At 40.2% G+C, this 27,999-nt stretch overlaps 2 protein-coding genes and 1 long non-coding RNA gene across 4 annotated transcripts in view; 2 read left to right on the top strand and 1 right to left on the bottom strand.

Annotated features, from left to right (window-relative positions):
• LDB3 (LIM domain binding 3) overlaps positions 1-15,956 on the top strand; it is a 112,393-nt gene extending 96,437 nt beyond the window's left edge. The window contains exons 13-18 of the mRNA XM_054276882.1: positions 1,324-1,451; positions 6,800-7,100; positions 8,324-8,504; positions 10,698-10,818; positions 12,137-12,252; positions 13,450-15,956. Of these exons, the coding sequence (XP_054132857.1) occupies positions 1,324-1,451; positions 6,800-7,100; positions 8,324-8,504; positions 10,698-10,818; positions 12,137-12,252; positions 13,450-13,539 (937 nt within the window). The 3' untranslated portion in view covers positions 13,540-15,956. The remainder of the gene's footprint in view (positions 1-1,323; positions 1,452-6,799; positions 7,101-8,323; positions 8,505-10,697; positions 10,819-12,136; positions 12,253-13,449) is intronic.
• Positions 148-27,083, bottom strand: LOC128937312 (uncharacterized). The gene is made up of 3 exons (XR_008483044.1): positions 27,003-27,083; positions 20,742-20,812; positions 148-218 (listed from the first exon to the last, which is right to left on the bottom strand). It is a non-coding gene; the product is annotated as an uncharacterized LOC128937312 (long non-coding RNA).
• A 346-nt stretch (positions 27,084-27,429) lies between these two features.
• The window catches only part of BMPR1A (bone morphogenetic protein receptor type 1A), a 72,792-nt gene continuing 72,222 nt past the window's right edge, over positions 27,430-27,999 (top strand). For both annotated transcript variants that reach the window (XM_054276824.1, XM_054276825.1), the window contains exon 1: positions 27,430-27,543. The gene's annotated coding sequence lies outside the window, so the exon portion shown is untranslated. The remainder of the gene's footprint in view (positions 27,544-27,999) is intronic.

Below are 27,999 nucleotides of genomic sequence, written 5' to 3'. Positions count from 1 at the left end.
ATAAGTTAGCCTGAGGCAGAAATGCTATGCAAACTAAATCTATAGTAGAAACACTGTCAGAGCAGCAAAAAGCTACATTGAGGACAGGTTTATTTTGTTCAAAATTAAAAATTGAAAGTTTCCATTCCTTAGAATGTTTCTTACCTGTACTGGATGAAATCTGCTAGGTTTGCCATGTGAGATTATAATGTTTTTTCTCCAGATGGCATCTGTTTCCACTGTTAAATAAAGTAAAGTAAAGATGGACCAATAGTCCGGGAAAGATGGATGCTTCTTTTCATATGCTGACAAATGTTTTCCTCTGGACAAACCCACTTTGGAAATAACTCATTAGCTGTCAGCACAAATAGATAGGGATCTACTTCATAGGGGGAGTCACACTGAAGGGAAAAAACAAGCAAAACTTTTTCCAGGGTGAGTGAGAAGGATGTTCTGTAGTTGAGTAGGTTTTTCCTTCTGCACACATCTCATTATCTGTTGCTTCCCTTCCTTTTACTTCTTTATTCTCTCTTGCTTGCTTTGACTCTGATGCTCTTTTAGCAGTCAGGCTACTGAAGCACAGGCACTACAAACAATCATCCCAAGTAACTGGCAGATAGAAGAGGCATATTTTTTAATCTGTTACTGTAATCAAACTGAAAATCACCATCTAAGCCATAAGATAGAGGAGAAACTCTTTCTTACTGATGTTTGGAATCCTGAGCAAACGTTTTTATTCTAGGAGTGCAAGAAAATGCATCATAATATTGCATATTGTATGGTTTTCTTCTGAAGGATGAATCTGAACAATAGGAAAATTAATGTAAAGTTTTCAGTCTAAATAGGGAAAAGGGTTAGTTTCAGAAAAATTTTTAAATATTACTTCAATATTTTTGAAAATACTATAACAGTATGTAAACACTAATTAGCATTTGTAATAGCAGTAATTATGCTGAACAAGTATATTTTTAAGTCCACATGTAACTCATTGATTTATCTTAGACAAGACCAGGCCTTTTTGTTTGCAGAGGAGCTGAAAACACAAACTTTTTATGCAGCTTTGTGAAGTCTGATCCCTTGTTACTGAGAGTTTCAAATTTATCATATTCCCTCAGCAAGCTATTTTCTGTGATGCCATTACATTCAAACTTGCCATTACTTAAAATCCTTATTTGACTAATTTTCTTTCCAAATAATTGTCCCAGCCTTCCTTAGCAGTGACAAAGACTGATGAATCTCCCAGCATTCTCTCTTGGAGTGCTCTGGATGCTGCCAGTTCTGTTATTTCATGATCAGTAACTTTTGCTGTTTATAAAGCTGTTCACACCTCCATTTTGCTTTTAGAAACACAACCCAGTCATATACACCAATGCCAATTTCTGGAGGCTACAGTGAAAGTCCTGCTCTTTCTGCTGCTTCAAAAACGAGAGTTGTTACTACTGCCAGCATAAAGCCCTCTGTCTACCAGCCAGGTAAGGAGCCCTCAAAGTACTGAAAAGATTCAGGAAAAAAAAATGCTCACACATTTCTTTTGGAAAAAGAAAATGTAGAAAGCACATATTTTGTACACAGATATACCAGAATGTATTTATTCATGTGGGTCTAAATGCTGCTAGTTTTGCCTCAGATTATCTAAAGATGGAGGATTAGTTATATTTGTATTCTACTTCAGAATAAAAATGTGAAACAAACAGAGGGTAAAATAAAAGCAAGGGAAAAGTCTAATAAAAAATATGTAGCCTGATTTTTCAGAAGAAATAAATTTGAAAAATAACACAGTGCATCCAATTAGGAGCCAAGTGACACTACAGAATTGAGAAAATGGCTAAAAAAAAAGAATGCACAGTTCAGGAAGGTGGTAAAATAAGTGGAGTTTGCTTGAGTAGGTTATATTTGCAAAATAGGTAAGACCATATATTTAATTTCTCAAACTTAGGCTTATATTTGAAATAAAGAATGAAGTATTTAAGCACCTCATGATGCTATTCTATTTCCCAGAGGCAGTAACTTAAGGAATATATTTGGTTATTCATTCATGTGGAAAATATGCTCCTTGATATTATCTAAATTCCCTTGGTATTAATGTGTTACAAATGGACTGAGCCTCTAAAACCATTGATGACCAAAATGTGAACCTTCAAACTGAATGAATTAAATGAGACAGCAATATAAGTCTAAAGGCAGTTCTGTTTCAAATTAAGGTTTTTCTGATCTTAGTAAGAGAATTAAAAGTTGATTTATATCTTTGCAGTCAAGTAAACATGAAATGGCCAACAACTCTAACAGTCTTAAGCTCTGTCTTCTGTAATGTTCTATTTCTGGATCTACTGAAATTAAACAAATGTAGGAATTTTAGTTAGACATAAAGCAGACAGACAAATCAATTGATCCTTATATTTGAGACATAAAGGTAGAAAAAATCAAGTCAGAGCTCTCATGAGCTATTTAAGGGTCTCAAAGTAAATAAACCTTCAGCTCCTCCTCACTTGCTTTTGGTTAAGTGCACCAGTGTATACCATGTTCTCACTCAAGGCAAATGCTATTGGTTTTGACTTAAAAAGATGATGACAGCAGATTTATTTCTATCATGCACAAGAAAGCAAACTCTGGCAAGTCAAATTATCTCCTAAATACACTGACTGATGTTAAGCCCTGTGCTCATTTGGGGAAGTATAAGCTCCAGTTCAATATACAAACCTGCCACAGAAATATATCTGCAGCTATTTCCAATTATTGGCTGGATCTGGTAAAGTCAAAGCTGGCTGTTGAATTCTACTTGGAATTGAGGAAAGGCTTTTGTTTTCTCCTGGTTTGGGCATCTTCTTTTCACTTCCTTACATTGCTGATGTTCCTTTGCAATTCCTTATGTTGCTGCTTTTGAGCCTCATTGCCTCTCAATAAAGGCTTAAATAGTTGGCAGAGAAAGAAAAAGTCCTCCTGTACTGTTTAGGAGTTTGTAATTATCCAATAAAGGATTCTATAATGCCTTCATAATTGAATCCTGAAGTGACTCTGGTACAAGAGAGGTTCCAGGCAGAGATTTCAGGGAAGATGTTTGGTTCTTGTGTTGGTACTATGTAAGTGTTATATATTTGATGTAGTAGCACTTCAGAGTGGTTTTGGAGCATGAGCTGTCCTCAGAGACAGTTTCAGAGCAAATGGGCAATTGCCACTTGGGAAGAAATGGAGGAAATAGCATTTGCTGTCATAGATGGGAAAATCAATAGTACTTGGAAACAAACCACTAGGACAGTTAGAAAACTTCCTCATCCAACTTTGCCAATGACTGGCTTCCCTTGGAAATGTGAGGCAGCAACTTCCAGATTAAAACAACAACCAACAGGCTCATATATTCAATACAGAGACTCCTGATCAGTCACTGAGAGGGTTTACAAGGCTATTTTAATGTCCGATTGAAAATAAAACCCAAACAAACTGAAACAAGTCTCAAAATGAAACTGCTTTGTTGAGTATCTGGCTCAGATGGGATTTATCAGGCAGTCTGCACTTTCCCTAACCTAATTCAGGAAATTTTCTGCTGCTAAAGATCTTTTGTTTTTTCCAGTAGAGAAAGCTGGGAACTCTGAAATCTTCTCCCTAGATTTGCTAACCCCTGTTTTAAAGGCTTCTCTTCTGAGCAAGGCCCACTAGATGGCAGAACATGCCTGGGTATTCCTTTCCCGCAGGCATTCCCAGCATAGCCTTTCAGTATCCCAAGCAGCTCCTGCTCCACTTCTGTACCACGAAGTAAGACGATGCCTAAATGCAAGAAAGCAGATCTTTCCTTTTAAATCCCTACGTCCAACTGGCCTACTTGTGTATGCAAAATCGGTCAAGTGTAAAGGCCTGACCTGCTCTTTGAGGAATTGCTAGAGAGATTCCCACAGTTCTGAATTAACTTTATATCGAATCCTAAGCACCTTCAATACTAAAACAGCAGCTTCCACACCATTATTTCATTTTTAGTTCCCATAAATAAGAGTAGTGTCTCCCTATAAAACATCATCTGCTCTGCCATCTACTCTGTACTGTAACAGTATATGGGAAAACTTTGAGATTCAAGGATGTGGCCGCTAAGTGTAGAACAAACCATATCAGTTGTGGTTATTAATTTATTTTGTTACTGATAATAATAAAGAGTAACACTTATGTCATCTACTAACAAAGGGGAAAAAAAAAGAAAAAATGTTCTCACAGTGCAAGTCTGTGTGACCAAAGCATTTGAGACTCTATAAATCTTTGCTTTACTACATCAGTCTTGGTAATGTGCCTTTGTCTGGAGAGAAAATAGCCACAGGCCATAAATGAAGAGCTGAGAGGGAGAATTCCAGCTTTCCCAGAAGCAAGGAATTGGCTTGTTCCTATTCCTGTTAGAGAGATCTCTTCTGCCATTCTCTCAGGACAACAATAATGCCATTCATTCTCTCCTATTCTAAGAGAACATGAGGGCTGAGAGAAACAAGGTGATAGAGGCTAACTTGCTGAATGATTTGAAGTATTCATTTTTTAACAGTTAATGTTCAACTCATAGAATACTGGTATTTTGAGAATATATTTTCTGATATACTGAATCTTAATACTTTTTTAGCAGCAAACAACCCCTTTTTTCTCCTTCTTCTCTAGTGTTGGAAGACTTTTTGAAATACATAAACATTCAAAATGAATATGTATGACAGTAGCTACTAGGACAAAAGAATTGTTCATATAAGCTTAGGGAGGGATGTACTTCTAAGAAAATAAGATAATTCCCTTTTAATAACAATTGCTAAAATCTCAGAGTTAGTGAAATCTTTCTAATATGTTGCAGTGATACTATTTTGAAGCAATAGTAATTGCAGCTTGTTCACAGGATGAAAATGTATTGTAATAAATCAGGCCTGTAAAATTAAATTTTAACAGCTGAAAAGAAAACTTGGAGCAGATGCAAACATCCAGCAATTGTCATTTAGCAGTAATTGCTCTGGTACTTTATTTTAGTAGCTGGGAAAAAAATCCTATTTTGTTGTTTTATTTTGCTTCTCTTTTTTCTGTTTCTTTATTTTACTGCAGCAAATAGAAAAGGAGGAGTGAAAAGAAGTAGAAGGTAGAGAGAATGTAATTATGTGAGCTGAAAGTCACCTTGTTTAATTAGCCTCATAGGTGGAAGCCTTATGAACTCATCAATTAGAGATTAAATATTAACTTCTAATTTTGCCTATCTTAATACCATAATGCATAAATGGCAAGAGCCTCAGGATCTAAAGAGATTGCATATAAACTCTGTTCTGAAATCTTTAAATACTGTTTACCATTTCCAAGTTAAAAAAAAAAGAAGAAGCCTCAAGCTAAGGTGGGATACAGTTTTACGAAGCAGAAACATTGCTGATGTCGTACCATAAGAAATTTTTATCAAGAAAATGCACTAGATTCAACTCTGACCTCAATAAAAAGATCCCAGGGTGATCACAGTGCGTTGATATATATGCAATTTAAGCACTTGCAAATTGCCAATAATCAGTGGAAATTATTATGTGGCAGGGTGTGGGCTGAAGAAGCGGTGTTAAGTCGAACACAAACTTCTCACCACTTAATTATTCAGAAAGATCCATGTTACTTTCAGAACCCTCTTGGCTGAAATACATTTCTTCCTGCAAGCCCCTTAAACCTGTACAAGTTGTATTTGGCTGTGATTTTCTTGGTGCTGGGATACTGTGTGGAATGTTTGCCCAGACTTCTGGAGAACTGGCTTCTGTTCCCAAGCCTGTGCTCTCTCATTTGGGCAAAACACTTCAGCTCTCCAAGCTTCTTTTCAATCATTTGCTTTGTTTTCCTTGCAAAGGGAAACTGCTTTTAGTGCTCCTGTACTTGGCAAAGTGAGGCTGCTTCTTGGGCAGTAACTTCAGTTCTACATAATGCAAGATCTGGCATTTTGAAAGGAGCAGGATAATGGGAAAACTTGTCAGTATGTGCAGGCCCTGGCTCCTGCTTCTTTTAATGTGATAAAACTCCACCCAAGATTAGAGTCTGGTGCACACAAACAGAGACAGACTGCACTGAGGGTTTTATGGGCTAGTCAAAGGGTGGAAGAGAGAAAGGATAATATTCTGGTTTACACACAGGAACTGAGGCGCAAACACTCTCTGCTTTGCTCAGAGTTATACAGGAAGTTTGTGGCAGAGCCAAGAACTGAACTGAGATCAGTCATAACCACAAGTCTGGCCTTCCTCTAAGTGCTGTTGGCTTTATCTTGCTGTTCATGTGAGCTGAACTGGCTCCCTCACTATTGCTTCCAGTGCTCTCTGTTTTCCCTGTGGGAGCTTGTTTTTCTTCAAAAACCTAGGAATAAACCTCCAAATGATACGTAACGGTGACATCTGTAGAACATACTATTTTAATTAATATAATGAGATCAAAAGTTAAGCATAACTTACTGAAATTCTGGGGAATTCTATCTAAAACTTTACTATATTATCTGGCTTTTATATTTTTAACCTGTCTTAAACAGAGTATATGGCAGTCTTTGACATTATCACACAATTGTCATATCCATTCCTTCAAGAAAATGAAGAGATGATCTTGACAGTGGTCTCCATAAAATCTGTAAAAGCCAGGAGGCAATGATTTCTGTAATGCATGTGTATGAGAAGTCAGTGATTGTGCTGATATCCTTGACTTCAACCCAGAATAAATGAGCAACAATGAGATAGGCCATAATTACTATCACCTAAAGCTTTTATTGTATCTGTGTCATGGAGTGCCCTTTGGTAAGTGTTGCTGTATTGACAGTAGAAGAAAAAGCCTTTAAAATCTTTCTTGGTTTCTTTTGGAATACTTCAAACAGCACCAGCACCAGCTCATTCCTACACCCCTGCCAACACGGAGCCTGCGAGTCGCCCCCCCTGGGTAACAGATGACTCCTTTTCCCAGAAATTTGCACCTGGAAAATCCACCACCACCATCACAAAGCACATCCTTCCAAGGGGTGCCCCGGTGCTGTCTCCTACCACAATTCCTGCTTACCCGTCTCCAGTTTCAACTCCTTCCCAGCCCCCTGCCTTAGCCCGGGGAACAGTGCAGAGGGCGGAGCGTTTTCCAGCCAGCAGCCGAACTCCTCTCTGCGGGCACTGCAACAGCATCATTCGGTAAGGGCATGGGCCTTTGAAGAGGGATGAAGCAGAAAATAAAGTATCAGAGAGACTGGTTATTGTACATTAATATACAGTTCCAGAGCCTAAGACTCTGCTAAATTATCCAGCAGGGATGTCTGTTGTCTGCCTCATTAATTTAACATTTCCAGAGCTCATTTTGTTGTTGTGTGGTTCACTTTTTATCACTGCAGCGTTATACATGCTAATTGTTTGGCTCTTGGATGCTGCAACAAATCCCTGCTTGATTTTAAACAGGTTGCTGGTGCTAAGGTAACCCTTTGAAGGAGGTTCGTGCAACTTCATTGGGAGAGTCAGCGGCCTGGGAGCAGAGGGGGGATTGTGGAGAGAAACGGAACAAGGCATCATTTTGGAACAGCAGCCAAATGTAATTGCTGCTTTTGTGTCTGGAGAAAGATAGTGCCTACACTGTATTACCAGTGATTCATAGCATGCCTCTCCCTTCTCTCCCAATTCATTCTGCTGGACCAGTGCCTACTGTTAGCCTGTGCACTGCTCTCCAACTTTAAGTAATCCATGTTTAATGACAGTCTTCCCCGCTAAAAGGAGCTAGTTTGGTGATGTGGAACTGTTGATTATTGCCCTTCATGTATTCTGGAATGGAAATATTCCAGTAATAATCACTATATCTAACTACAATCACCAGAGTCAATCACCAAAATGAATTTAACATGTCTTCCACATAACAAAACAGCAAGTTGTCACCTGATAGTCTGACATTTCTAGAACATGCTGCATGCAGTGCTGTCAGACAGAAAGAAGGTAGGAGACTTTAGGAGTTGTTGTGAGGTGTGGGTGTGTAAGGATGGAAATTTGCCTGTTATTTCATGCTTTCACATAGTAGCATTGTCTTCTGTTGCCTTTGGCCTTTTCCTTTTGTCTTTGCTTCTGCTTACAAAGACCACTTACACCTATGCAGATATGAAAACAATTGATTTTTCCAACAGTTGTTCGTAAATGCAGTGTATGAGATCAAACAATAATGAAATGTTTTAACCAACGTGTTTTGAGTAATGGTCTTGAAAAAGACCACTTCTATTCAGATTATTTTAATATGCACTTCATGGTTCAAGTAGCTCTTTACGTGTGTTCATGGTGTCTGAGAAAGTGGGTTTGCAATCAGGGTCAGCCATTCAACTTTTTTTTCACAATACAAGTAAGATTAAACAAGATTACAAATAAGTTATGATTGTTTCCAGAGGTCCTTTCCTGGTAGCCATGGGTCGCTCTTGGCACCCAGAAGAATTCAATTGTGCTTACTGCAAGACATCCTTGGCTGACATGTGCTTTGTGGAGGAGCAGAACAGTGTGTACTGTGAGCGCTGCTACGAACAGTTCTTTGCACCAACCTGTGCCAGATGCCACACTAAGATTATGGGGGTAAGAGAACAACAGTAACCCTTCCTGCAACTGCCTGGGTCCTGGAAATAGTGAAATAGTTTAGACTGTAAGCAGTGAATGCAGATGTTTTATTATTTCATCCTTTTAAGACTTATTCCCCAGCTTGTTGATTATTTCATAATGAGAAACATATTCTTTTATAATAATTTTTTTCCATCAGAAGTCTTGGATATTTCTGTACCTTATTGAGCTCATGGATGGAATATGTAATCCAGGTACCATCTCTCTGAGTGTAAAATTAGTAATACTTTTTGGATAGGTTTTTACTTTCTGATACACACTATGTTAGTTTTATCTCTCTCTTCTTTATAGTAAGACACTTGAACTGGGTTTTTGTTTCTTACACAGGATTTAGTCAAAATTTCAGTAGAGAAATCAGCGATGATGGGAAGAGGTCCATTGCTCTTGTTTCACCTCACTGTTAGTTGGCAGCACAGCTGTGGACGAATTCTGCTGGTGTCTTATAGTTAAGAAAATACAGAATAATTGCAAAGATCTGAATTCCACAAAGCCAAAAATACATGCCACTTTTGTCTTAAAGGACTAATGTACAAGTAAATGTACAATTTAATTTGCTCTCCACATACCTCAGATGGTGGTGTGGTTGGAGTACCATCAGTAATTTTATCAGTGTGTTTATGCATGCAGTTGTAGTGAATGTATGGCTCAAATGAAGAAGCAAGGAGTCCCCCACTGGTTTTTCACTGCTTAGCTGTCACCTTTTGACATCTGTCTAAATGTTGGCATTACAGATGCTCTTCTCTGCAACTGTCAATTAGGAGTGGTAGCATCAGACATTGATGGTGAAGCTCTGGCTCCAACCAAGTCTTGTTTGCTACTGCAGCAGAAGGAGTAATTTATAGCAGAGTGCTGACTTAACCTACCTAATGAATGCTGGCACAAATCAGTTTCCCATTATGGATTTTCATCAGGAAAATAGCAAAGATGCCAGCTGCCTCTATTCATATTAATAAGATTTCTCAAGTTATTTTTGTGTCTTACCTCACTGAGATTCCTAAATGGATCCAAACCTATTTATCAGCAATAGTTGTTTTGCAAACAGTAACAGAAGTTAATGAATCTCAAATGGTGATTCTCTAATGAGATATATGGCAAATCTAAATTAGACTGTTTTGTCTATTCACTGGATTGAAAGCATGGAAGAGGACTTCAATCCATTTTCTCATAATCAGTGGACATTAAAAACAATCTTTAAAAGACAATCAGAGTCTATGTGTATAATTGGAAACAACATAAAATAGGATCTAGATTCTCAGCTGGTATAAATCAATGCTGTTTCACTGAAGTTAACAAAGTTAATTCACAGCAGTTATGCAGCTGGTCCTTTGAAATCTGGGCTGTTGGACAGAGATACACTGTCCAACATCATCCTGGCCACACATAAGACTGACAAATTAGCAGGTAACTGTGCACCAGAGCCCAGTACAGCAGCTTCCAGGACTTGGAAGACTTCTGTATGACAAAAGAAGGAAGTAGTAATAGAGATTTCTCCATACTGCACAGAAGTAAGAAGCTGATAAAACCTAGATGTACTCAGTTGAGGAGAACATCAGTTGCACAGAATTGGGGGTTTTTTGTGATAAACATGTGGCTTAGAAACAGACATGCAGACTCATTTTTACTAATCATGTAAGTTAAAAGAATCTTTCCTATTTTATTTTTTTCTTTTAGATTTTTACATTAGTTAGTGAATTGCTCTTGTAAGAAGCATAAAGAAATTACTACAGAATCTGGATTATTTTGAAACAACAGACTTAGACCACTTATTCCTGGTCTTAGAAAATTACTCTTTGAAATTTATTTAACAATTCATACTCTTGCATTGAAGAGTTCATACTGGTCATGGAGAAAATAATCAGAATCTTTGTGCAGAATCCCTTCTGCAACAGGGACTGGGCATGTTGATACAAACTGCTGGCTGAACCATGTTGTTTCACTTTGGCAAGTACATTGTTCTAGAAAGCTTGCAGTCCTATTTCCTCTTTCCAGAAGGAGCCAAATTTCTGTCATAATTCTTTCTTTTGAGGAGGGGAAATGGCCGATATAGAAAGGAAGAATTTAGAGCATCTCTGCCCTGTGTTTGTTCTCCAGGAGGAAGTTGCAAGGCTGGCTATTCTGCTGGAGATTTTTGTTTGTTTGTTTGTTTTACAGGAAGTGATGCATGCCCTAAGACAGACTTGGCACACAAGTTGCTTTGTCTGTGCTGCTTGTAAAAAGCCATTTGGGAATAGCCTGTTCCACATGGAGGATGGGGAGCCCTACTGTGAGAAAGGTATGGCAGTCTGGACAGTTCTGCACAGAAATTGTGTGCTTCATGTTCATGGAAGCATGTAAGAATATAGCAGCTGGGGAACAAAATTATATCAGTTCCCCATCCAGCATGGATTTTGTTTCCACATATACAAGTGTTTGGGTCTGTATTTTTCTGCAGTTTATATGAGAGAATGGCAGAGCACTGGTCTTTGCCTCAATGTCCACAATGCCTTCCCTCACTTCTCTCCCTTATGTATTATCATACTTTGCACTTCCTTCCCTACACATTTTCCCCTGTTCCACTCCCCTCCTTGGTAGATGCTGCTCACCAGAAATAAAAAATTAGTCTTCTAGGGCTGCCCACAATCCTTCTGAGTTGCTGGAGCTGTGACCTCTGATGCTGTTGCCTCACCCTAGAATTGTTCAGCCATCACTTATGAAGGGATAGATCTGCACAGATGTGCAGCACATGGTGGTGCAGATTTTGCTTCCTGGCTGCTGCAACAAACAAACTGCTTCTTGCCAGCTAAGAAAGGGAAAGGCCATGTTTTCCCAAAATGGTACTTGCCATGCAAATGAGTTGCCTGACACAGTCAGGAAGGAGGTTAAGGTTTAAGTGGTATATTCCCTCTGTATTCCCCTTGTGCATTCAGTGAGGTCCTGGCCTACTTCTCTCTGGAGATTCCTTTCTTATGGTTATGCAATTCAAATTTTACAAGTCCGAGTAGCTCTTAGTGAAGAAAAAAACCATGCAGCATGACTGACTGGGTTCCTACCCTTTAAAACTGGAGGTTTTGTCAGAACATCAAATACCTCTCATGGATTCCATATTCCTTCGGAATTTCCACTAATATTTCTCAATGTCAAACCTTTCCAAATCACACTTGATAAAGTTAAGATGTATTAATCAGCCACTATGGGGTTTCCATAATGTTCTGTCTTTATGCAAAAAGAACATTAATACAGGCATGGAAACTTATAACATTCCCTTGTCATTAGACTCTTGTACAACCATATTTGTCCTAAGAATACATTCCACATATATTAAAGCTGATTTGAAAGTATTGTGAGCAACACAACTTCAAATTCTATGGATTTTTTGTATGTCTTCTTCTACATTTTTGATTATTAATGTCATAATAATGGGGGGTTCTGGACTGAGTTTGTATTTAAATAATGAAAGAAAATAAGCATAAGTGGGAGTATTTCAGTAAATGTAGTAGGAAACTTAGCAAAAACAATCAAAACATTCATTGTCTGGAAAAGTTCTATTTCTTTTGGACTTAATATGATTATGTTAAGAGTTTGTTCTAAGTTTGCTTTTTGTTTTATTTTAGATTACATTGCTTTGTTCAGCACAAAATGTCATGGCTGTGATTATCCTGTTGAAGCTGGAGATAAATTCATTGAAGCTCTTGGACACACTTGGCATGACACCTGCTTCATTTGTGCTGTAGGTTCTAAATCAAGTACTATCTCATTCCTTTATACTCCTAAATTGTGCAGTAACATCAGAAAACCTGAAAGCAGTAATAGCTAACATATGCTTAAGGATGCAGAGGGATGAAATTTCATTCTTTACTTCCATTTGGAGAAGGATCGAAGTAATTTTCCTTCTCCTCCATAACTTTTACTAGAATTATGGAATTTGACCATCATAAGTGAGTGTTTTCTAATAAAACATCCAGTTTTAGATAGTACATACACCAGTACAAACCACTATTGCTGTTATTCTTTCCAGTGTTTGCCAAATAGAGATAGAGCAAGACTGAAAATAAATTAACACCATACTGAACAGTATAACCATAATCTTACTTACAAAGCAGTGAAGTTTGTATTTCCATGCTGAATGCTTGTTGAAACTTGCAAAAAGAAGTCTGTTTAGAGAGCATGAATAGTAATTAGCATAGGAGTTGGTCAAACTCATCAATCTGTGGTGTGCACATAGCTCTGGAGAGTGGCCATATTCCCACACTCTGCACACAAAGCAGAAAAATCCATATGATAAACAGTACTTTCATCTGGTTCTAATACCACTGAGCAGCTCTGCAGCATATTATTCCTAAAGTAATAATATCTAAAATCTCTAATTAGCTAAAAATAGTATGTGGGCCACACCAAACTGACAGCGACAATTTCTAATGTTTGTTTAAGTCTAAAATTTAGGTAGACTAGTTGAAAGTATAGAAATGTTTATAAATATCTGAAGCTAAACTAGCTTTATAAAAAAGTGTTTTGTGAAAACTGAAGTATTTTGGAAATTTTAACATAGAAAGGAATACTAAACAAGTTTCCTTCACGAGCTAACAGCTCTTAATCACTTATAAATATTGATTACTACAAAGACACTTTCTCTGAATATTTAATGTTATTTTTTTGCTTGTTCATTTATATTAGCTGCCACATTTTCTGTGGAAATGATAGTTTTATTATGTGTTGTTAATATGCAATTCTCACAGTGGGGATCTTTTTAAGGATCTAACTTGATTTCTTTCAGTGGGTTAAATCAATAGCAAATCAATACATGACTCCTAAAGACTACCAAAAAAATCCATGGGCAGAAGAGCAATACATTTACAACTGATAGTCACATCTTTCTCCCTTTTATTTTTCCTTAATTATTCCTGATTGCATTTATTATTAATTTTAGGTGTGCCATGTGAATTTGGAAGGTCAGCCATTCTACTCCAAGAAGGACAAGCCCCTGTGCAAGAAGCATGCCCATGCCATCAATGTTTAGAAGAAGAGTTGGTAGTCAGTAATGCTGGGGTAAAACAGATGACTAACTGGGCAATCATAAAGTTGATAACCATGGCTAGCACTTCTCTTGGTAAAAGCTAGACATTGGTACTTCTCAAGTTTAACTTTATCCTCTTTCATAAATGCAGAACGTGCTTTTTGTGAAGTTCATACCAAAAACTATGAGCAGTCAAACCATGAACTAGTCCATTATTATAGCAACAGTTGGGGGAAATATTGAAATTAACTAAAAACATTATTATAAAAAGAAATGTGCAAATATAGTTTCAAGTTAACTACCCACAGCAGTTTTACTGCTTAGACTACACACTGGTGTTTAAAAACAACTGGAAAAATACTTCTGTATTAAGTCATTTTCTTTCACAGCAAGAATGAGTAAGTGCCATATGTACAGTCATCTGTAGAACCAAAGGCCGTAGCTTTCAAAGGGAAATAAATAGATTAGGGCTTCCTCTAGGAAAAGTGAGTGCTGTTCCGCTATCTGTTGCTACCTCTTAGCATCAGATATTTTAGATTCTTTCCAAATAACAAGTCTGCCTTGAATCCATATGTAGCTGGGAAGCCTAGGTGACCATCCATAACAGTTTGAAAATAAAATGGTTGGGTCAGCCTTGTTGGTGCACTTGGCTTCTAGGTGCACAGAAGATAATTCACTTTCAAATGGTAATGGAAAAGAACAACTGGCTTTCTCCAAATTGCTCATACATTGAATGGAATACAGCTGACTGGAAAGGCCAGCTTTTAATTCAAAACCAGTTTTCCTTTCCTCCTGTGGAAAAAAAAAGAGATTCAATCTTGCTTTGGTTTCTAATTCCCACTGATACCAGAGGGAGATAGGAACCTACATCTGGACCTTCACAATAGTAAACACAAAAGAAACACATCCATCTAGCACATCTAGGTTGTGGGAGATAGCTTGCAAAAATTCCCTCCTCTATCCCACATAAATAGGAAAAAGGCTTTTTTTTTTCCTATAGTAAATGAATGTGTATCAAAAATCCATAAGGCAGCAGGCACATTCTCCTTATTCCTTTCCTTACCTTAAATGCAGTGCATCGTGAATTGTAGCAGTATTTGCCATTGGAAAACAGTAGCTATGTTCCAACAATTAGGATTATCATACAGTCATCTTTTCTAAAAACCATACAGTCATCTATCCTAATAGCTTGAGAACAACTTTCAAGTTGTTCAGACAGTTATTTATAAAACTCTTTTTTCAAATAAGCAATACTTATAGTACTGATAATACTTTTGAATTTTCTAATATCAGTGACTTTTATATGGGAGACAGCAGTTCTGTCTGATGGAGTTAAGATGGAAAGTCTGATCACCATTCAAGCTTTATTAACTCATTTAAGTGAGAATTATGATGTGTGTGTTGACAGCTTGCAGTACTGACAGTTTTGAATTAGTACTTCTGAGGCTGAGGATGCTTTCTGTGGGCCACATGCGGGTGCCATCTGCACCTATTTTACCTTGTGTTCTGAGTAGCAAAAAATTACATAATATTGTCTGTCTTGTCCCTCCCATGGGTTATGGCCATTTCATTTGTGTGTCTTTTAAGGGATGAAAAACTATCTAAAGCTTGGGGAGGAATAAATGAAATTTGGAGCTCTAAAATAAGTGTTAAGTTAGCTGCAGGCAGTCTGCATCTTGGACAAAAATAACAACCTGAACTGCCTGTGGCAGTTTTGACATGTATGACCTGTATTTATTCAGTAGGTATCTTAGTTTTCACTGATCTTAGCAGTGATCTGATCTGAGTTGCTAAAGGGTCAGATTTTTGTATGCATGAATTATTCTAGAACACTAGTACATTATATGCAAAGCCTGTTTCTTGTTTGTTTGTTTGTTTTGGGGTTTTTTCTGTCAGCAAGCAAATTTTCTGTTTTCAGTTGGTGCTGGGCTGGTGTGAATATGGTCCCATAGATTACAAAATCCAATGATCTGGCTCATAATGTTCTCCAGAGGAATAAATCGTAATTATGGAAGTTAAATATTTTTTTCCACTTCTATTTGACTTCATTAAATACATATTCACAACAGTGAGAAAATTCTACATTTCCTTTTCATTTTTCAGTGCCATTCAACAAAATGCTTTTTATTGTTATCTCTTCTTTGAGAGAATTCACATCAGCATACTCTATACTGAGACTGCATTGAAATGATTCTTTAGGCAGATTTGTGTCAGTGTTGGCCACTGACTGGGACTAATCTCTGACTGCAACATCAGAATAGGGAGTCAGGCTCCATGGGAAGGGCTTGTGATGGACACTTCAGGAGAATTTCATGAGGTCCTTCCCCTCTGATCTGCATGTGTTTATTTGTGTGTGTCGCATTCTCCCCTCCACCTCCCCTCAATGTCCCTGTGAGCTTCCACACTGCATGTCAGAGTTGGGTGGGCAGGGAGGCTGGGTAGGGGCAGCAGGATCACTGCGGTCAGGGAGAGGGCTTCAAGTATGAAATTAGGGTACAAGGAGCTCCCATAGCCCAGAGAGATGGTTTGGATGTGTACAGAGGGGTGAGCAAGGATCCAATCTGGTTCAACTGAAGTCTGGACTGCAGGAGAGGGAATGCAGTGAATGTGAGCAGAGCTGAGCTGGCTTGCAGGGTGGCAGCAGTGAAAGTGCAGCAGCACAGACTTCAGTGGGAGCTGCACTGGCTTGAGAGAGTGCTGAAGAATTCCTTGGGCAGAGAACCTGCACTGTAGCACATGCCCTGACTCCAGCTGGTGTCTGAGCAAGTGAGATTAAAGCTAGTTTACATATGAGGTACAGCGATATCTCTGAGGGTAGAACAGAGATACCCTGAGGATTATCATATTATAAAACTTTCCTGTTATGACTTGTGCTGCTTCATAATGTGGTCCAAAAATAGGGAATCCACGTACCTGCCCTTGATATCTATATTAAGATATAATTTTTGCACATATCTGAACAAGGAATTTGTGAATAATAATGTAGCATTTTAACTTTCACAGGGGTAGAATACCACATAACTGCTGATACTCTTCTGCTACATCACTTTGTGATATGAAGAAGAAAAAATGCATATATATATAATAATATATATCTCTAAAATTCAAAATACAGCCTTTTAATGATCATAGAAAATAATGTACAAAAATATGCAAGATGAATAATGTGTACTTGATTATGTTTTTATGTCTTGTAAGAGATGTCTGAGATAAGTCCTAAGTTCTTCTGAATATTTCTTTTCATTCTAATTAATGTGAGATTTTACTCAATAAAACAAAGATACTGTACCTCTGAATGATCAATTAAAAATATCAGTCTTTTGTCTAACTAAAAAGTGTTCAATAACTTTGCAGTCAAAAGATTCAAAAGTTTTTTTTAATGCTTTTCTCTCTTTTGATGTTCTTTTTGCAGAACAGGGCAAAGTAAATGTTTCCAAATGAAGCTACTTTTATTATCTGCACAAAAAAACCAAGTCTTAGAACTTTTTTTCATTAGTTTTCACTATATTGGATTCACACATTATACAATTCTCAACACTAAAACCAATTCAAAACAAGGAAAAATATTTTTCCATTGCTCCTTCAGCGGTCAGTACTTTGGGTGAAATGTTTGGCTGAAGATTACTTGTATTTACGTTTAATAATGTGAATGTCCACAGCACTGAACACGTTCGTTAGTGTCTAATGCTGGGCACACTAATGGTTTTTTTGCAATACTCATCTCCTGGTAGTGGATATTAATTTGTTTAGTATTTATACATATCAGAATTTGAAACTGAGTGATTTATTGCCTGCAGTGATCATATATTAGAAGTCTAGGTTTTATAAGATTTTGACATGTTGACTTGATGCCACAAGTGCCCTTGCTTTTAGATAGATATTTTTTCCTGAGTTCCTAGTTATTTCAGAACAGAATGTCTGGTGGTTTATGAGATGTGAGTAATTACCTTGCATGGATTATCTGTGCCAACATGAATAAAACAGTCTAGTAATAAAAGCAATGTGCAAAACCAGTTAAAGCTTTATGATTTGGGTACATTTATTAATATGCCATGTGAGCAGCTGACAGCTTTCAGCCATGTACTATCATTAAGAAGGCATACCTAAGCTTGTACTCTCTACTTCAGACCTGAAAATAAAAATTAAAACCATTGGTTTCAACTTTATTGTATATCAGTCTTGAATATTTTATTGACAAAATAATGCTGTTTTAAACAAATATTAGTATGCTTAAAAGATGCAGTCTGCTAACAGTACATGTTGTAACTCAGCAAGACCTGTATAGTTCCAGACCTTATTGTGTCAACAAATACTGTTTATAGTAGCTTTGTAAGGGGTGGGTAAATTCTCTCTTCAGTTACATTGATGCATCTGCAAACAAAGTTTGGCTGCATAAATTCAGGTAGGTGTTCTACTGTTTCTTAGCAAAAGTTACTTAAAATAAACAAGGTGTTTTGAACACCCTCATTGAGCTCTAGTGCCAAGAAATACGTACAAATAAAAGGATGACTTCATATAACAATGTCTTTTACAAAAACAGTCATTTTGTGCATTCCAGTTGCACACCCCTCAGAAATGCAGGCATTTTAGATATACAACTAAGTATATTAAACATAATTAAGAAGTTAGATGATAAATGAACAGACTTGGATTTAGATGCCATTACCAAGTACAGCGTCAGGAATTACACCTTTGTGCATTTTTGATTTTATTTCCCAGCCCCAATTTCTGTTTACAATGTGCATAAGAAATGCAATTGAAATGAATGCCCAGAATGTATGCAGTATTTTATCAGATCAAAATTGCTGTTTTTCAGATTGTCTGTTCTGATCTTTAACCTTTGCACAAGACAGTGCTTCCTAAACTGTGCACTGTGATCCCAGTTGTTGGAACTGGAAGCAATAGAGGCATAAGCAGAGCACCATGCCAGCTGACAGGGTGGAAAAGGGGAATAGAGCAAAGTTCATTAGCAAAGGACATGGTGCAAAATGTGTGACAAATGTTGCATTAAGGGATTCTTAACAGACATTCTTTAAGAGAGATTATTGCTCTGAAGAAAATGGAGATTTGAAAAGTATAGGCTTTGGCATTGTTTCCCCTCCCACCCCAATCATGCATCTTGAATTCAAACAGTTTGTGCTGATTAAGAAAGGAAGGAATGTGTGAATAAGGTTGCTGAAACCATTATTGAATACACAATGAAACGCTTTGTTCTCCCAGGCAAATCGGAGTTATGGATGAGATTCAGACTATATTCAGGCATAAATTCTGTGCTGTGAGCCTCTGAAATATGCCCTTGGATAGCTGTTAAAATACATTTGTTCCTCCTCTTAAGAAGATTACATCAAAAGAAAACAGTAACAAATGTGTGTTGTACTAATAAGGACTGTCAGGCTGAGTCACAAGAATTTTTTCTGTAATAAAGACAAGAAGGATTTTTTTAACAAAGCTAAACTTTTGAACAAAACATTTTTCCTTTAAAAGTTTCCAGATTATAACTGTTAGGGATTAATAAATTAGTATGCACAAGGTATCATTAATAAATCTGTCTCTACTACAAAAGTATTTTCTAATCTTACTACTTAAGAAATTGGATTATTTTCATTTATGACAAAGATGTTATGGAAATTCTTCTGCTTCTACTTAGTTTTACTGTGCATAGTGTTACTGAAAGAGTAGGTACTTATTTTTCTTTTAATCAGAAGATATAGATAAAAATACAATCTTGAATTGAGTGAAGGTGATTTTTCCAGTGCTTGTGGGATGAATGCTGCTTGCTACACTAAAGCCAGAAAACTTGCTGTTCTAGATTGTTTTATTTTCATGGTGCATTAAAGAGGATGTTTTGGATTTTTAGGAGGTTTAACAAATATCTAGAGCCTTAATTAAAGATCTCATTTCAAAACAAAATAATTATTTACAGTGTTTAAATTATTTTAAGATTTAATCATATGTAGACAGGAGAATAATGCTGGGATCAAGGTTTAGTTTCATTTAAAGAAATCTTCATGTTGACTAATGCAAGCATTCCTATATGCATATATAGGACATATATGTGAACTAAAACACTCAGAACTGAGATTCTGATTTCCTTTAAGTGGATGTGTTTCATACCTGCATTATTTGAGCATAAATTGTTGTCATTTATTTATATGTAGCTTAAGAATGATGCACAAATCTGAGTGCACCTTGAGACCTTGTTATCTGTTAGGTATTTTTGCGTTATGAAGTAACAGGAGCACAGGAGATGTGGGAGCAGAAAAAAGGGCACACTTTCCAAAAATCTGGCTTGATATAAAAAATAGGATTTCAGGAATAAAACTTTTATTTGTGCATTATAAACAAAGACCAGGTATTATTTTCACAACAAAATATTCTTCAGCTGTCCCCTGCACAGTCCTTGACAGATTTTCTTCCTGCAAATTTTTCCCTTACTGATGGCAAGGATATTGTCAATGTCCCTGTGATTGATGCACATGCAGAAGCCTGAGCAGAGTTCCTGTTCCTTTCCCAGGCCTGTGAGCTGTGGGGTAAAAGGTGACAGAGTGGGCTCTGCTGCTCACGTGAGTGCAGTCAGCCCACTGCATCCTGCAAACACCAGACTTCCTGAGATTTACTGTGGATGCACAACACAGATGACACTAATTGAAACTTTCTGCTTTATTGCATGTACACTACACGGCATCTACTTGTGGCCAAAAAGTCCTTGCAAGAAATCCAACGTGCCAGCCAGGGATTCTGGTTCTAGCTGTGGCCTCAGAGCACACCTGAATCTGAGCTGCGTGGGTATAAAATTTTGGCAGAGCACAGTTTGCCTTGAAATTGTATTCCCAGTGCCAGCTGCTGCAGCAAAAGGACAACAGGGCTGTTTTGTGGATGGCAATTTTCTGCCATTTTTGAATGTAAAGCAGTTTCTGGAATGGGAGTTTTTCTGAGCTGTTATTCTCCTGTTACTGCATCATGACACCAGTCTGAATTCAAGCTTGCAAGTTTTCAGCTCATTTGGGAAATTTACTTATTCTCCCATTGAAGGACTCCATGTTTTCCACATGTAACTTATTCAGCTTTGTATTAGATATCCTAGAATGGATTGGAAACAATCTGGTGGTGATGGACTGTCAGACTTCTAGGAGAGGAGATAAACCTGAGAAATTAAATTCTCATAGACAAATACAGAATACATTATCCACATTCTATGGACTTACACAGCTGGTGGCTGTTGGAGACTTCATTGACTTCCTAAGGAGTGCCAGAAGCTGCTCTCTGTTTAGAAGTTCTCTGAAAAGAAAGAGTCAGTGTTATTAAAAAGTAGATATTAAATTTTGAGGGTAGTGTATTTCCTTAGGGTCCATATTTGCCTATTTAGTACAACCTCAAACAGTTCTTGCTTCTATGCAATTCTCAAAAAAAAAAAAAAAAAAAAAAAAAAAAAGAACACATAACAGAGGGTTGTTGCTACTCCTCCCTAACTCTGGGTAACAATCCTCCTCATTCCCCTCCAGCTTAGGAATATTCACTGGCACAGAAAGGTATAAATTAATCTCTGTGTGCCAGCTTCAGAGAACCTGGCCACAAATACTTCAGTTGAGATGATTTTGTTCATTTCTTTAAAGGACAGTGAGAAAGATTGTACTTTCTCTGATCTTGTAACTTAAAAAAATATTAATAGAACAATTTTTAAGTCAAAAGATAGTTAAGTAAATGTTTATTTTAGACCTTCATTATTAAGTGCAACTAATTACAAGTGAACAATTACTATCAAAGAGGGCAGATGCAAAAGTAGTAAAATGAGATTAAAATGTCGGAGAGTGAAAATCCAAAGAAAAAGCAGCTTTTAGAATAACAATTAAGCACCCAATCTGTTCTGTGCTGGGTAATTCATTGAGAGTGAATTAATGGTGCAGCATTCAGTAATAGGCCTTGGTAAGGAAATAGGAGCAGTGTATCAGGATATCCTTTTTCCGCCCCCGAGTACCAATACTTTCAATTTTATATACAACGGAAGTAATTCATTGTAGCACAAAGAAGCACAGCTGTGTTTCCTGATGGTCACACATGCAAGAGCTGCTATTGTTTAGCATTTCAGTATGTGCAGTGGAAACTGTCCCACTGCTTGCAATGTTTGATATTCTCAGGGATTTCATTTCCATTAGTAGCTTTTGAATCCATGGTGGATTTTTAATATGCTATTATCTCAGATCCAATCCTGCATCCCTAATCAGGTAATTTTTTGCTGATGCCAGTGAGAGTTAAAATTGTATTAGGTGTGGCTGCCAAATGAGGAGATTTGCAGACACAGGCCAATTTCTCATTGGAAGCAAAGGGAGTCATAGACTATTTTTTGGGATTTGCTTTTAGCTGTATGAGTTTAACTTGTTCAAGTTCCAGTTAATATTCAAGTGCTTTACAGACTAAGAGAGAAAAGCTTCATTGCTATGCCTTTAACTTCATCATATATTTTCAGACATTTTAGCTGAAATACAAGGATATCCTTTTATTATTTTGTAGTCCCATATTGATTTTACTATAATATGAAAAAAGAAGTGAATGAGACTATTTTGCTGCACTCGCTCTTATTTAACAGCAATTTATTCATGTTTAAAGATATGTTTAGACTGAGAAAAAATAAGGAAGTGATGAAATAATTTCATTCATTTCTTTTGTAGAGGATCAGATCTGTTTCATTTTAACAAGCTTGGAGAAACAGAGCATTTTCAGTCTCATAAATATCCATCTTTGTAAATCTCTACAGTACCCACTCCTACAGCTGCCAGAGACACATCCACTTGAATCCTTGCCTCCTGAGCACAAAGCTGTTATACACAGCAAGACAGAAATGTTCTGTATTGATAAGAATTTGCCTTTTTTGACAGCAGGTTTTAAAAACATTTCTGCTTTCAGCAGTGCTCCAGTTTCTGGACAAAGCCTGAGCATCAGGCTTAACAGAGGAACTGTTAATAGAGTGTGGGTTTGGATCTAAGGATTATTCCAACTTGTAAAAGAAACAAATACCTCTTGTAACAAAAGGTGGAGGAACACAAACATTCAGCTTCTCTCTGAGTATAATTCAAACTTCTTTGTAGATCATTTGGCACTACTGACTGATAATTCAGAACATAAATTTTAAAACCAGCACTTCAATTGAAATATTTAATCTTCTCTGAGCAGCTGAAGACTTTTGGGATTTTATGTGCATGCATCTAGGGGAAAACATATTACTAATTCTCCAAACAAACTGATGTGAGTGAAGCACCCTGGTGAAGCCTCTGCTGAGCCTACAAATATTTTCTTTTTCTGTGATACAACATTTAATGCTCTGGTTCTAAGGAAAACAAAGTAATTTGTATTTAAAAGGAGAGTTATCTCAGGGTGTATTACACAACCTGGTGAGAAGACTGCAACAAGGGCTTTGTAAATGTGAATCCATAGAAAAACAAAATCGTACCGCTCAACTAGGCACAGGAAGAAGAAACAGAAAAAGCAGCAGGAAGTTTGGTTCTTGGCTGGGAAGATGTCTCCCAGAGCAGAGTGCTCCCATTACTGCCACCCTTTGCCCCAGCAGGGGCATCAGCTCCCCACAGCCCAGTTCAGTGAGGAATCAGCTCCCACCCTCCCCTGCTGGGGACAGGCACAGCCTTTGTGTCCTCCCTCCCCCACGGCCACCTGCTCAAGGCTGAGGAAGAATCCCCTGCAGAACCCAAGTAACCCCAAACACACCAAGTGCTTGAGCTGTGGGAGCACTCCTGTTCCCTGTGCCCATGCTCTGCACTCTGAGCTGTTACTCCTTGCATTATTGCCACAGTGCTCTCCAATGCTGGCCCAGACTCAGTTCCACACCAGACTGGTTGGGCATGGCTTGCCTCTTTACTACCAGTGATCTACTAGCAAAAAATTTTTAAAAAACACCTTTCTTCACAGATTTGACTCTGCCTTATTGAATTATTTTTGCTTACATTTAAAAAAATGAATAAAATCCATTACTTTTGTAAGTAACAAACAGCTGAATAAATTTATAATCAAAAGAATATGCTTTCAAGTAAAATAGTTCTGCAAAAGAGACAAAGCCAAATTCATGTCATATTAAGTGAAATAATTGTGTCCCTGGCTGAAGGAAAATATTCTTTTAATATGCAACATGAATATTTATTTTTGTAGCAGTTACAGAGAAATACTCATCTAATTGCAAACAGTTCTCAAATGTATATTTGGACCACAGATTTAAGACATCTGAATTCCAGAGACTGAAGGGAAGAAGGATCTGCAAAGATCAAGTCCTATCACATGGCTGACCTTCTCCCTATATATACCTCTTTGTTCTTTTGATATTCACGTTTGCAGTTCCCTAGTGATTCCAAGAACTAATAAGAAATTCCTGGAGAGGAAATAACAAAGAAAGCAGCTGGAAGACAATCCTTTTATTATTTTTTTTTAAAATACAGCTGTCTTCATCATGACAGTCAGTTTTGAACTGCTTCTTTTATATCACATGTTCGACTTCCATATCTCATCTTGGCCAAATGTCAAATAAACTTATGTTTATTTCCAGGTTTTCAGACTTCAGTGTTTTTTGAGTGTGACTCAATTAACAAAATAAACACTTTGTGTTACTGAACCTGGTGTGTCTGAGTTTTTGCAGATTCCTAAAATCCTTACCAGGTAAGACTGCTGCTGCTAACTAGCTTGCTGGAGCCCTGTGTCTTTCTGAGAACTCATCAACTAAAGTGTTCACTTTCTGGTTTAAAAAGGTCTCTCTACCTATCCTGGTAGAGATATTTGAAACCTAAGTACTGCACTGTTTTGAAAGACATCAGTATTTTCTATGTGATGTTTAATCAGACATCCATCACAATCTAAATACTTTCTAAGGTCATCATGATTCATCACTTTAAATTAAGGTGCAGTCTGGTCTCCTGCGGTCCTAATATCATTATAATGTAGGTTATTTTTGCCAACTATATTTTGTGACTAAGACAAGGAGCTAATAGCACTCAGTTATGCAGAGATGGGCACTACTTGCCGTAGCAATACAAACTTCATCCTCAGCAACACTGTTCCTGACCTGACAGGGACTTGTGGGTTTCTTCAATGCCCAAGTGCCTTGAAAAGTACTGGCTGAGACAGCAATTTCTGCAATGCACAAATTTACACACCAGGAACTGGATGAAAAGAGTTGATCCATTTCACAAGAAGGGTTAAATCCATTTCAAGGCTAGTGGCTGTTGCTAAGTTCATGCATCCTGGATTGGAATCAATATCTAACATCTGACAAGCACTGGGCTGTATTAGCACACATGATTACTGAAGGGATGCTAGCACTAACAGCTTTGGATCTGTTTGGGAGCACACACACGCATGTTGCATTCTTCTTCCATATTGAGTGTCTCTTCTGCTGCTATAATTTCATTGTACACAGAGTGGAAGAACAGCAGACTCATATTTTCCTTTGAAATTATAAACATAAGCATAGGAGTTCTGTATTGCTTGGCATGGAAGCTGTGATTTTGTCTTTCTTGCAGGCTGGCTTTGTTTTGGACACTGACAGATTTTTCTGCATGATGTTGATTGGAAAAAATTTTCTAAAAGTCTAGTAAGACAAGATCTGCACTTTTAAATGCCTATCACCATGGTATCTGGCCACATAAAATTATTAGGTGTGCCTTTACCTGCCTACATTTTAAAGGAATCTGTGAAGGTGACAGGTTTGAAGTTATACTTCCTCTTTTGCTTTGCTGTGTAGGATAATACAGAAGTGAAGCACTCATCTAACAATCTGTAGGTAGAACACATGTGAGCCAGAATGCAAAGCCAGTGCTCTCATCTTACATTCAGAGGTGACAGCTCTGGAGTACACAACATTTACAAGTCTTATCTGATATTAGCATGCAAAAACGGAGCTGCACTGTGGAGAGGTCAACAAAATAAGCAAGCCCATGTTTCCCACAATATATGCACATGTGGCTATTTGGCACCAATAAGCCAGATTGCTTCCCAGCTGGTTATTCTCTGCATCCAGTTTATCTGGGCAGCCATCTCCACACCAGCAATTACTGGTGTGTCCTGAAGGCCTAAAGAGTGTTTTGGTGTGCAGCAAAGGGAAACTGCTGAATAGGTCTGTACGATCCATGTGATCTTCATTTCCCCTGTAGCTGGCTTTGAGTGCAAAGTTCTTGGTGCAGAGTAACCAAGTGACAGGACAGGTGAGAACAAGGGGACATCAGCAGCACAACTGCTGTCACACTGTGGAGTGAAGGATTAAAACCAGCAGCCCAGGTGGGAGCTGTGCTGCCTCCCCTGCAGCTCTGTCACTGCAGCTCTGGAGAGCTCACTTGAAGGCAGACAGACAAATTATTGCTTTTCCAATTTGTCCTAATGATAAGGAGCTTTGAAATACAATGCAAATCATGGCCTTCAGCATCCTTATCGGCAAGCAGAGCAGCTCATTGTAGAAGTTATAATGTATTCCAATCTAACTAACTGGGCATATGTATTTAGATACAGTAAATGGAAAAAGCAAACAATGCTGTCCTTTGCAATAGAACTCTATCCCTCCTGCGGCACTGCAGCGTCAGCCTTCTCACAACTATTCTTCCTCGGAGCTGAAAGGCCCAGACGAGTCCCTCATCTTCCTCTGCGCCGCTGCCACCGCTGGCTGCCCGCTGCCCTGCCCAGCCCCAGGCAGCCCTGCTGAGCCCCCATCAGGGGTGTCACCGTGACCCTGCACCCACACCCCCATCAGGGGTGTCACTGCCACCCTGCACCCACACCCCCATCAGGGCTGTCACCGTGACCCTGCACCCACACCCCCATCAGGGGTGTCACCGTGACCCTGCACCCACACCCCCCATCAGGGGTGTCACTGTGACCCTGCACCCACACCCCCCATCAGGGGTGTCACCGTGACCCTGCACCCACACCCCCCATCAGGGGTGTCACTGTGACCCTGCACCCACACCCCCCATCAGGGGTGTCACCGTGACCCTGCACCCACACCCCCCATCAGGGGTGTCTGCCACCCTGCACCCACACCCCCCATCAGGGGTGTCACCGTGACCCTGCACCCACACCCCCCATCAGGGGTGTCACTGTGACCCTGCACCCACACCCCCCATCAGGGGTGTCACCGTGACCCTGCACCCACACCCCCCATCAGGGGTGTCACCGTGACCCTGCACCCACACCCCCCATCAGGGGTGTCACCGTGACCCTGCACCCACACCCCCCATCAGGGGTGTCACTGTGACCCTGCACCCACACCCCCCATCAGGGGTGTCACCGTGACCCTGCACCCACACCCCCCGTGAATCCCGGCGGCTCGGCCGCTCTGCACCGCCCCAACCCCGCCAGCATCGGCACGGAGCCTCCCGGCCCCGCAGCCAAATCCAGCCCCAGCTGCTTTTCTCGTGTCTCGACCCTCTTCAAGGCCGGCGGTGCTTCCATGACACCAGCTTGGTAACTTTTCCCCTCACAGCTTCCTGCCCTTTCCTACAGGAGCTTCTTCCCGGGGAAAGCGCTGCTGGGCCGGCGGGGCTGGATAACGCCGGGGCCCGGGCGCCCAGCGACAAGCCGGCCCAGGCTGCGGCCCGCGGAGGGGCTCCCGGGGAGGCAAAGCAGGCCCGGCTGGTTCCTCCCGGCCAACTTTTCTCGCCGGGGAGCCCCGCCAGCCCTCCCGCCCACGGCACGTGCTGACGGACGGGCGGGGGCGGCGGGCGCGCTCCCGCCTCCCCGCGGGCCCCCGCCGCGCGCGCGCCCGGCTGCAGTGATTGGAATCCGGCTCGTTCCCGCCCCGCCCCGCAGGGACGCGCCGGGAGCGCCTGCCGGGACACGGAGCCTGCGCCGAGCCCGCGCCGCGCCGTCCCGCCCTCCCCCGCCCGACACGCACCCGCCTTCGCCCCCGTCTCAGCGGAGCCGTCGGGGCCCCGGGAACGGCCCGCGGAGCGCGGCGGGGAGCGGGCCCCCTCCCCCTTCGCCTGCCGTCGCCGCGCCGAGGATGAGGAGCCCCCACCGCCGGTGAGTGAGGGACGCGCCGCGGAGGCCTCGGCCGGGCGGGGACAGCCGGGGCGCCCCGGGCAGCGCCGCTCCTGCACCGCTCCCTCTGCGGCCGGGGGGACGCGGGGCGCTCCCGCCGCGGCCGTGCCCCTTCCCCGCCGTCGGGCGGCCCGGCCTGGGCGGTGTCCGGCGGGGTCCGCGGCGGCCCCGGGCAGCGCCGTCGAAGGTGGGCTCCGGCGGCGGCCCGCCCGGCCCGGCCTGGCTGCTCGGGGCCCCGGGAGCGCCCCCGGGCCGGCAGCCCTGCCCCGCCGCGGCGCTGGGGGCGCTGCCCGCCGGGCCGGGCCGGGCCGGGCCGGGTGGGCGCCGCGGGGGCTGCGCGGGGCCCGCGGGTCCCTGCGTGGGCAGGGCCGGCCGTGCGCTCCCTCCCTCCCTCCTGCCCTCCCTCCCCAGTGTTGTAATGCCGGGCCCGGTGCCGAG

The sequence above is a fragment of the Melozone crissalis genome, unplaced genomic scaffold (genome assembly GCF_028551555.1).
Source record: "Melozone crissalis strain CALT ecotype California unplaced genomic scaffold, PUWL_Pcris_2 ptg000019l_1, whole genome shotgun sequence".
Taxonomy (NCBI): Eukaryota; Metazoa; Chordata; class Aves; order Passeriformes; family Passerellidae; genus Melozone; species Melozone crissalis.
Note: the sequence above shows the minus strand (reverse complement) of the source record. Positions and strands in the feature narration are given on the sequence as shown.